This window comes from Austrofundulus limnaeus, unplaced genomic scaffold (assembly GCF_001266775.1).
Source record: "Austrofundulus limnaeus strain Quisiro unplaced genomic scaffold, Austrofundulus_limnaeus-1.0 Scaffold17, whole genome shotgun sequence".
Classification (NCBI taxonomy): Eukaryota; Metazoa; Chordata; class Actinopteri; order Cyprinodontiformes; family Rivulidae; genus Austrofundulus; species Austrofundulus limnaeus.
In genome coordinates, this window is record NW_013952419.1 from 3,612,612 (window position 1) to 3,624,079 (window position 11,468).

An 11,468-nucleotide genomic window follows, 5' to 3' on the forward strand; every position below is an offset into this window, starting at 1 on the left:
ACACACACACACACACACACACACTTCACTGCTTTTGCTTTTTCAACCTCCTTTTTCACCTTCCATCCGAAACTAAAGGAATTATGGATTTGGTCAACTGGACTCTGAATGAAATTGGCACTATTTTTTTCTACACTTGGAACAAGGGGAACGTGGCTGTCTGGGTGGAATGGTTGCTGCTGGATTTGTCTGATTCCTGGGACTGGAATCTGATATGCCAGTACCACTTTCCATTGAAGACATGGAAGATATTTATTTATTTGGATTATGATAACTGGATTCCTGCTGATCGGCAGAAGAGGTTTCCAGATTTATCGAAAAGTGTAAGCGACCTTGATGGTGGATCAGCCTTTGAAGAGCTGTCGGGCRCACTTGAAGGATTCTGCCGGGTTGGTAGCACAMAGACTCTCAGCTGGGGGRAAAATTCRCAAACTRGATGTGATTCTGACGAGGATCACAGCTCAGGRGTGACCCTTCGGCATGYATGGACTACWTCTGAGTGAGCTTCAATCGGTGAGAGGTGAGGAATGACCCCAAATTTGGTTGATTGACTTTTTTTCGCCACCTCAGAGTTTGCAGTAAAGACACTTCAAAAGCAACAGGAATTTCAAGGCTGCTTTGTTCCAAAACAATTGGATTATCTATCTGGCTCCCAGCGGCACGGCCTTGAGGGCAGTGCTTATCCTAACTTCCCCAGGATGAAATGTCAACTAAGAGCTGGATTCGCTCCCACCCCCATCACCCGTGTTGGACCCGGCCTTGGAACTCAATTGGCAGAGGAGGAGGGGGAAAATCTCTGCGAAGTGAGTAGAGACAATAACATCATGTGACTCTGGACTCTGGATGGGCCCAGGGTTGGGCTCAGCATGGACCCCACCCTCCCTCAACGTCACCTACTCCTCTAAACCTGCCCCATTTTACCTCCCGTTTATGTGCAATCTGACCTAAGCCCCCCCTCCTAGGCTGTCTTGCTCTCTCATGGGTTGTTTCACTCAATTTTCCTTTTGTGTATTTCAAGCTGTTATTAAAGGCAGCACAACTGTGTTTGCTGCATGACCGGTTTCATCTGTTTCCCCATGTTWGTCTTGTATGTCTTCTTGAATGGGTGTTTCTTAACTGCCCCCTCCCCCCTTCGCTGAATTTACAGCACCTTGTGAATTTATTTCTGTGAAAGGCGCTATATAAATAAAACTTTACTTTACTTTACTTACTTACTTTAATAGCATTTCTTACTTAATGGAAACTGCAATTGCGAAACTGTGTTTTTCTACATTAACAGAATATTGAAAAAGTTTTGCGCAGATTTGCAATGGAATCACAGCTACTGGTAGGAGGAATTACGTATCCTCACTGGCCTGGGAACGCCTCATGGTCCYTCAGGACRAGCTGGAAAATGTTGCTGGGGAGAGAGATGTCTGGGTTTCTCTCCTGGACCTGTTGTTTCCACGACCCATCTACAGATATGCGACAGAAGATGGAGACCGACAAAAATAAAACTGAAAAAAAAAAAAACAACAAGAGGAGCTCTGAGTGGTGGCAAAAATGGAGAACGGTAACCTAACTGCTTCCTCTCACAAGTGCAAAGCTGTCAGCGCTACTGACACAAGAGGCATTCGAGTGTGAAGCTTCACAAACACACGTGTGTGTGTGTTTGTGTGAATAAAGGTGCAGCAGGAACACAYTGAACTCCCCTTTTTTATTATAAGGTTTTAAGGTTGCAAACGCCAAAAAGGAKATTTGCTGATGGGTGTGGAGTTGCACAGCATCCCTGTATCTGAGTCCTGATATTAAACCAAAATCACAAAATAAAATGAGTTTCATTCTAGATAACTTTCATCTCAGTTTAAACAGATTCATTTTGGAAAAGAAACTGTTMAGCTATCGTTACAGTAACAGATAACATGGACTTAATGGACATTTACAACAAGGACCGAACATCATAGAAACATTTCCAAGAGAAAACTATGAGCATTCAGGGGCCTTATTGCTATAGCAACAGATGTCACAGTGACATATTAAGATGCTTCTGCCCTCAACAGGAGTGAGAACCCAAGAAAATGACCGATTTACAGACAAAGGCAAGGAAAAGAAAAAAAAGTGAAGCCTTTTTTTTGTATGTCATTATCAAATTTGATATGAATTAATCTTGATAAAGGTTTTGTGTGATGAAGAAAASACTTTATATGTATTTTTCATTAAAACAGCTTTAATCAGTCAGATGATATTTTCTTTTCCCTGTTATTTTCATCAAACAAACAGTTATATTCATGCTCACGTCTCCAATGCCGCAGAGCCAGGAGAGGTTCATCTGAGCCTTCCTGGCAGCTCCAACACCTTCTCACATTCTCCAGTTCCTCCATCCCTCCGATTTTTCCAGCCAGCTTACTGCCCGCCAGAAAAACAGATCTCTGACCATGTGCTGGTTTTGACCAGAACTTGGCACACGTGAAGCACATATCCGTCTGGCAGAACTCACAGCGTGTGTTTTGGTGATCGAGCATTCGCAGAAACATTAGAACCGTTCTTCAGACCAGCGAGCCCAAGTGGAAGGAGAGACGAGGACTCAGTCCTGAGTTCCTGTCAGTCAAACCCAGACTGAAGAGAGCAACCAGCAGAACAAAAGGTCAGCGGAAACAAGAGAAACTGTGTTTTCTGTGAAAAAGCAGAGTGAACACTGACAGCTGAATGACAGCTGAAGTATGTTAAAGCTGAAAATGAGTTGTCAAAGCTAAAGAGAGCAAAACATAAAGACAAAACTAAAAAAATAAAGAAAAAACAAAGAAAAGGAAAAAAGAAAAAAGAAATAGACAAAACTAACAAAATTCTAGTTAAAAGAATCCAGCAAGACTTGCTAAAAGCCATAAGCACCAAAATGCTAGCTAAATGTTAAAAATACTAAAGCTGCAGTTAAAAGCTAAAAGAGAAGAAAGGTTCGCTACCGTATTTATTCATGTATAATTCGATCTCATGTATATTACGACCCCCCTTTTTTTTTAGCTTAAAAAGCATTAAAAATTTAATCAAACTACCTCCAATTTCATATGGACTTCAAGATTTTTCAGCCTTTGCAGTCTTTTTACATATCAGTAAAATGATCATTGGACTGTTCATTTTATTTTAACAACATATGTACTAAAAGGTATTTTGACAACAAACATATATCAGCTGTAGCAGCATCATATGAATTCTGCCATTTTACACATAGTCCACCAGGATGTACCAACACAAAAGTCAGAGACTTCACATGAGATTTGGGCCATCTTGTGGGGGAAAAGCAGATTACTTCCGACTCGTGAGCGCCCCCTCTGGTGGGGAAACGTTTTTTCAGGGATACAAACTTTTTCAGAACACCGATAGACGGCAGCCATTTTGTTGTTGTTCGAGGAGCGGCTCGGTCACATGTTAATGTCATTAGTTCGTTATCATTACTAAGGTGCAGGAATACGTTTTCCCCCCTTTTTTTCACATCATGTCACCTGCCTGGATCTGTTATTATCTCACTCTGAAGCACAGAGGAGTGTCAGAGGTAAGCTCGCTTCAGCTGCTTTTTACGACGCGGTCTCATTTCCGGATTCAGGCATTTTGTGAATGAAGCCGATATTTCAGTTAAAATATACAAGTAAAAATATTCATTCGAGTATAGTACTACCCCCCAACTTTATGGATGATTTTATGGATTAAATTTTACGTATTATACTTGAATAAATACAGTAAAAGTTAAAAGTACCAAAAAGTAGGCAAAAGTAGCAAAAAATAGCTTAAAGCTAAAAAAGCTAAACCTAAGCCAAAAGTTAAACTTGCAAAAGTTTATCTAAAAAAATACCCAGCAAAAGAATTGCTAATGTCTATTAGGAGCAAAATGATATTTAAATGTTAAAAATAGCAAAAGGTGAGCTAMAGTTATTCAAAGGCTAAAAGTAGCAGGTACCAAAATGAAGCAAAATGATGACTAAAGCCTAAAAGCATCAAAAGACTAGCCAAAAGTCAAAAGGAGATGAAATGTAGCTAAAAATCTACAAGGAGCAGAATAGCAGATGTAGGGGTCACCTCGAGTTAAATTATCAAGGAAACTGTCTTGGACTCTCGGTCCTCTGATGGGCCTTCGAAGGGAAAAAAACTCTGTTCCACTTAGAACTGAATCTAGGCCACCTCAGGTCGCCTTAACCTTTCAAAGAGACATTCTCTTCCTTCTAAATCAGATAATAAACAGAAGAATCTTCTCTTATTTGATTTATTGTTCTCTTAACTGAATGTATTACGCATTTTGATAATCAGAGAATGTTTAGCAAAGTTACAGGAGAAAAGAAGACATTTCTCTTTTCTCCCTCAGTATGATTTCAGCTATGTATGGTTTTTCTGTGGAAAAATTCTTATTTAACTAAAATAATCTTTATGGTTTAAGTTGATGAAATGTCAGTGTTTTACTTGTTTGAATCATATTTACAAACGTTTTGAACTTGAAACAATTCATTGTTGTTTCAGTTATGTTTACTCCTCATCAGATGATAATTAAATGGGTCATGAAATGTTTTGTTCTGAACCACACAGAAGCAATAATCTTTGTTTAGTTTCAGGAGGCGACAGCAAGTTCTGAATCTAAGGCTTTCCTTTATATAACTTCACTAATCTTACCTCCAGAGGGCGGAACTTAGATTCTCTAAGCTTCTTAGTAACTAACAGTTTCCCCCCGGACGGTAGTAAGTGATGGACCGCCGTCAGTCACTTTTGACAGCTAGACTCTCTGGGAGTCAAAAGCTAAGCTGTGACAGGTTTACCTCTTCATCGCCAAAGAGGAAACCTCACAGCCTTGGTCAGACCAACGCCTGGTCGATCCACTTCAGAACATCTTCCAGACGGAAGTTTTATTTTGAGCCTGGGTTCCAGTAGAGGCTTTGCCTTTTTTCTACGGCTTGACGTGGACAAAGCGAGTACAGCTACACGCCTGGGTCACTCTGGTGGACTGTTCTAAGTGGATTCTCTCAACAGAAGTCCGAATTACCTGGACAGGTGACCGACCATCATCTAAACTTGACCGAAGCCGAGCACAGAACGCTTCGCCCTTCTGGTTAAAACCCCCATTATTTAAGATAAAAGTATAAGAAAGCTTAACACCTTACTTTCCTCCTTTCTCTTAAAGTCTTCCTTGCCAACCCTAAAATAATCGCCTCAAATGTCCGGTATTTAACATTGAAGCTTCTATTTAAAGTGTCTGGTTAACAATTAAGAAGTTAAAAGCTTGTTATTGTCGGTTCTAAAACTTTTATAGGAAACTGATTGCCACAATTAAGTGTATTCTAGTGATTCTGTATGATTTGTAAAATAAATGATCGCAATATTTATGGATCAAATCAACATTCACTGACTGAGAGCCACTTATTCATTTTTGCACTAGAGGAATGTTTACCCAAAAAAAGTGGTCCTTGCTAATTAAATTACTCTTATAACTTTGTTATAAGAAGTGTAAGACTGAACTCTTACACAGCTAACAGCTACAAGTAGCATAAGATGTCAAAAATAAAGTCAGTGTGTTGAAGGAGGGTTAACATCACAGCATTACCGCAGTCTGATTTTTCATTAAAACCTGTTCCAATCAGCAAACATCATTAGTTTTACGGCATCATTACAGACAGACAGGTGTTCTCATCTGCTCCAAAACAGCCTCCCCTCCATGACTGAATCCCCTCTTTACTTAAAAAACAAACTACATTACATAACAGACACTTTATGATGTTAAAAAAACAGAACATGCTGAAGCCTAAAGCTTTTTAATGCTCACAACAAATCTTCAAAACCATTTCAACACATTGCCATAGTTTTTTCACACACCTCAGTCTGTTTGTGATTAGCATAAAGAGAGATCTGTGTCTCTGTTCTACAACACTGACTGCATTACATCGAGAAAATAAAAACGTTAAAGTCTCTGAAGATCACTGGTCATTGTTCGAATGCATCTTCATCAAAAGATAATAATAATCATAGACTCTGTTTTCCTCCAATGAAGCAAATAAAATGCATCAAAGTGTTTTGTTGTTCTTAAGACTTTACTTTCAAACAGAAATAAAAACAGAAAAATAAACGTGCAACTTATATTTTAATGCTGGCTTGCATCATGCTCATCTTTTTGTTAAGCTCACATTTAAAAAAAATATCATGTTAGTCCCATGTTATTTCTTACTGGTGGTCATAGAAATAAACAAACAAAACATGTCTAATAACAAATTATTTTTTTCCGTACAGTCTGTTGGAAGGGAAATGACACTAAAGGTCAATGAATAAATACATAAATAAAAACTTTTTTTTCATTCATACATCACACATTTCTAAACTTGTGCATTCATCACCAGACAGTCAAACATTTTAAAATGTGTTAACATTAAACATTAACATTTGCTGTTCTGCAGCTGTAATTCCTAGAAGTTGTGCTACAGCAGAAAACAGTTAACCCTTCATCTGTGTTGATTTTTATTAAAAGTATCTATTAAGAGACTTGTTTACAGGAAATAAATTAAATTAAGCCAATTAATATATTGGCATTTGAATTTCCTACAAAAATGCAGAAAGTTTTGTGCTGAATAGCTGAAAAAAAGCTGAAACTAGTCTAAWGATAGCTAAAATAGCTGAAATTAGAACAAAAAACACAAAGAGCACGTTTGATGGATTAAACAGTAAGAAGCTGAAATAAACACAAAAGGTGAATTTAGTAAAACAAAGCTTAAATTAGCTAAAAAAGTAGCTAAAATACAGAAAACAGCTGAAATTTGCAAAAAAAAGCCAAGCACAAAAAAGATGAAATTACTAGAAACTGTCAGAATGATTGCAGAAAAAAGGCTAAAAGAAGCAAAAAAGAAGCTGAAAATAGCATCAAAAGTTATAAAAAAGAACAAAAGGTATGAAATACAGCAGAGATTTATGAACACTGTTTCAAAAAGCATAAGTTGCTGGAGTACCAAAAGTCATAGCTGGAATGTCCTGAAGTAGCTATAATAGTTGTGAATTGTTAAAAAAAAAGCACAAAAATTGCGAAACGAGTTACACGCCAAAAAACTTATGAAATAAAAATGCATCTCTGCATTTGTTCTTAGTTCAACGTTCATTTGGTGGATGATATTTTTTTTCAACATTTTGGTCCTTCCTCGTTAAAGAGTCTTTTGAGAGATTTTAATCCATGTTTGGACATTTTCTACCAGTGATCAGAGTTTTAACATTTATTCACTTTCTTTACACAGAGTGAGATGTTTCGTCAGGGCAGAGTGAGCGCTTGGTAAAAGAGAATAAAAAAGTGAAAACGTGACTGTCAGACAGCTGCGTGAGAGATGGAAACCCTGTTTTATAACGTAACTGGGTAAAGTGGTTCATTATCACCAAGTCGTTGCTTTTAAGAATCCTCTTCAGGCAGACTTGACACAGACAAAGACTTAAGTTTTTCACAATTACAGGGACTCCAACAGTTTGCTGTTTGTGTGCAGTACCTGCCTGCAGCCTTCTTTCAGACACTCGGTGGCACGTTCACAGACACTCGGTGTTCCTTAAAGTTCATCTCGTTGGTGCGTGTCCTGCAGCCACTTTGCATAAACGGTCAAAGGATCTATATTCCAGTGTTTGTGGAACGAAATGGCCTGCAGCAAGGAAAGCTGCATCTCCGAGTAGTCATCAGGTTGGGCCTAAAACCACAAAAGGAAGTGGTTTCCRTGCATCAAAATGAGTGAATAACTGCTGTCTTTGGGTGATGTAGGAGCAAAGCTTATAAAACAGTAATTKAGGTCTTTAGGGTTTAAACTGGTCACATTTAGGAGAAAACAGCCACAAAAACATAGTCATGCAGAGCATCATCTGATGTGAACACAACACAATCTCGATGCTTGTTTCTGTAATAAAGACTAACTGTTCCTCCAAGTTTGGAAGCTAATTATAACATAGAGGGGTTAGACAATAAAACACCTGGTTTTAGACCATAACATCCCTTTCAGACAGCTTCCTCGTGCATCCACATTTAATCCTGTTGGATGTGGTTCCTCCTTATTGGTGGWATGCTGACATTACCCTGGATACTGTGGCTCTTGATACATCACAAAGACTTGCTGTCTTGGTCACAGATGCTCCAGCAAGACGTGCACCAATAATTTGTCCTATTTTGAACTCTGGTTTGTCGCCCATAATGCTGTGTGAATTGCAATATTTTGAGTAAAACTATGCTCTTATCCTGCTAATTGAACCTTCACACTCTGCTCTTACTGGTGCAAAGTGCAATTAATCAGGAATGGCCACCAAGCTGGTCCAATTTAGCCATGAAACCTCCCACACTAAAATGACAGGTGTTTCAGTTTCATTGTCTAACCCCTGTATATCATGAACAATTTGTTCAGACATGAACCCTGTCATTTTAAAACACAGATCTTCGAGAAATGACAGAAGTGCTGCATGACTTTAAAAAATCTTACTGAAGAAGCTAAAACTGAGTAAAGCTAAAATAACACCAACTTGAAGGCACAGTGTGTAGGATTTGTTGTTTTCAGCGACATCTAGTGGTTGAGTGGTTGAATAATCCTCCCTGGTCCTCCCCCCACCCCCCCCCCCCGCTTCCAAACACAAAGGAGTTGCTACGGTGTCTCTCAGGTGTCAAAAACCTTTGATAACTCCAACACGATGTCTACCAGCAGCTTCAGGGCTAGTGATGTTTCAAGTGGTAAGATTATGAGCTTTAATAAGTAAAATTATCCCAGCTACAATGACAGACAACAAATATTACATTTATAGTGTTACAACTAAAACCATTTTTGACGCTGCCACCGCAGTTTGTCCTTCATGAGCCTTCGTAGACAAGATGGCGGCTGCCTGTAATGGTGACCCGCGACCATGGAGATATAAACAGCTTTTTATAAGGTAAAAATAATAAAACAAGGTCTTTGTCTGCAATGATTAGACATGTTTTTTTATTATTGTCATTAGTGTCCCAAATAAGCTGAACACTTTGACATCTGGATGGTTCAAATAGCAAAAAGTTTGCAGAAATATGCACGTGTCAAAAAACAAATCAAGAAAAGAAAGAATAAAGAGAAACAGGATGCCTAATATAAATACTGAATTAGCATTCACACAATTATCATCACCTGTTAACTAACTCAAGTTGGAGCGACAAAGACAATTTCTTAAGGACTTTTTTTAGGCTTGTCAGTTTAATCAGATTTATTCCAGTTTCCACAAACTGAAGAAATTCCGAGAGCCATCAAGGACAGGTAAGACGTTTACTGTTCACAGCAGAACCAGCCTTCATCAGAAACAGCTGCAGGTATGGTGTGTTTTGTTCTGTACCTGGTGAAATAGAGGACTGTGTGTGACGGGAACTCCGAGGGAGGTGAAGCACCTTCCCAGCACCATGTCATCGGGAGCGTCGTCGCTGTAGCAGCTGCAACCGCTGGACAGCAGCCGGGACACGGCCGTCCTGCTGAACACCATCCTGCAGGCGACAGGTTCAGATTAGGAGAAAATCAAATCAATTTCCCCTCAATAACAGACTGAAATCTCAGCAGGGTTTTCATCCAGCTATCTTCTATTTGTTTTTTGTTTTTTCCTAGTGATGATTTCCTGTTTTTGTACCTGGCTCCTTTATTTGTCTTGTTTACTGAATCTGTCTTCTTCGTCACTCTCCTGTCTGTCTGACCTTTCCTCTGTGAGTCTCAGACCCTCTTTACATAATTACCATTGGCTGAATTTGCCTTCGTTTTTCTCTAAACTCACAAATCTGACTGTTCCTGTCTGCCAGTCGTTGTTTACACTCAGCCTTTTGAAGCATAATTTACTTGTGTTAAGTCTTCCTGTCTGAGTCATTACCCTCCTGCTGCCCTTGGGTCAAAATGACCCACAAAGCCTCAGTTTTCACGCCTTTGTTGGGGCAGCAGGAGGGTTAAACACCACATAAACATAATTGGGTATGCATTWTTAAGACCCTTATTGAGTTAAACTCTCTTTGCTGCCGGGGTTTATAATAAACATTATTTATTTAAACAGTCTAGGTCATATTCTCTGTGGTTTAGGAGAGGTTGGAAGTTCGTAATTTGAAATATTGCATTAATTTTTAGCTTTTGACGACACAAATCATGGTTTGGAACAGCTGGCCGTGCATCAGTCTTTCAGCGGTGATGTCAGGCAGTCGTGATGGTAATCTGCAGATGTGCATTTGCAGAAATCTGTGTATAATGTCATTGGGTTATTGGTAAAAGCTTAAATAACAGCTTAAACCCACCAACTATGCGTGAAGATGGAAATAAATGAAGTGTAAAGTGATTGGTGTCAAAATTTCTTCAGGAAACCATCTTTTTTTAAGAAACTTGATATTATTACAGTAGTAATTTACAGAATTATAGCTTTTTAAAAAGAAGCTTGTGGGTTTTTCATAAAGGTTGCTCTGTTTTTAGTTAAAAGGCTCACGAGAGGTTCATAAACTACCACAGATGTTTTAATAATCTGTAACAGATTTGAACCCTCCTGCATGCCCTTTCAAACTGAGCGCTCTCCGTCTGAACACAGGTGAACCTGAACACCCCCACCGCCCCGCTGCTTCACCCTCCTCCTCCCGTGATGTAGCTGTATCCGCCCTGARCCAGGCCGTAGCCGTATCTCTCCCCGAGGCTCACGGCTTCCTCTGGGTCGTAGCAGCGCAGCAGCTGCTGCAGGCGAGGCAAACTAAAAATAGACGGAGAGCAGAGGATCAGCGCTCATTCATGCCTTTTTTTTTAGCACAACTAAAAAAGACACACACACACACAAAATTTTTAAAGATGACTCAGCTCTGATTTGAACTGATCTTTAACACCCCGATTAACATCTTTCATCCTGTATTTTGCATCATCATAAATACACCTACAGTCTCTAAATAAATAAACTGTTCAGGTTTCAATTTTTATTCTATTACAAATATCACAGAAAATTAGGAAGTTAGTGTTTGGTTGATTATTTGTCTGTTGTAACAATGCTTTTTTTTTTTTTTTGCCAAAAGCATCTGGAGGTACCAGCTCAAATCAAGTGTCAATAGCAACAATATAAGCTGCTTGGCAGAGAAGATGTGACAAATTTTTCATGTACACAACCCACATACTCAACTCTACTGCTCATTCCACAAATGCAGAGATTCTTAACATATGGGCCGCGCCCGAGCGCCACCTTGAGGGCCTCAAAAGAACAACAGTTTTTAACTTTAGGCCGCAGAGGGCCGCGGGACCGTATTGATTTTCAATAAGGTGCAATACTCTTTCTCACCACTAGTAGCAGTAGTGCGCCACTCAGTTCAACAACTTTTTAATATGTAGAAGAAGAACCTTAGAAACCTTCCTAGAATGGAAACTTATTTTAAATGAAAAGTAGAAGCAAAAATGAAGGCAACCCATCAAAAAACACCAGTTTGTCACTAATATTAAGAGCAGCCTCTGTTTTTACCATGCATTATTTTAAAAGTTCAAAACATTATCAAATAC

At 39.0% G+C, this 11,468-nt stretch overlaps 1 protein-coding gene across 2 annotated transcripts in view; it reads right to left on the minus strand.

Moving 5' to 3' along the window:
• Positions 1 to 6,708: 6,708 nt before the first annotated feature.
• Positions 6,709 to 11,468, minus strand: part of b3glctb (beta 3-glucosyltransferase b) — a 27,241-nt gene continuing 22,481 nt past the window's right edge. For both annotated transcript variants that reach the window (XM_014003328.1, XM_014003329.1), the window contains 3 exons: positions 10,561 to 10,680; positions 9,310 to 9,454; positions 6,709 to 7,661 (listed from right to left, as the gene is read on the minus strand). In XM_014003328.1, the coding sequence (XP_013858782.1) occupies positions 7,527 to 7,661; positions 9,310 to 9,454; positions 10,561 to 10,680 (400 nt within the window). In that variant the 3' untranslated portion in view covers positions 6,709 to 7,526. The remainder of the gene's footprint in view (positions 7,662 to 9,309; positions 9,455 to 10,560; positions 10,681 to 11,468) is intronic.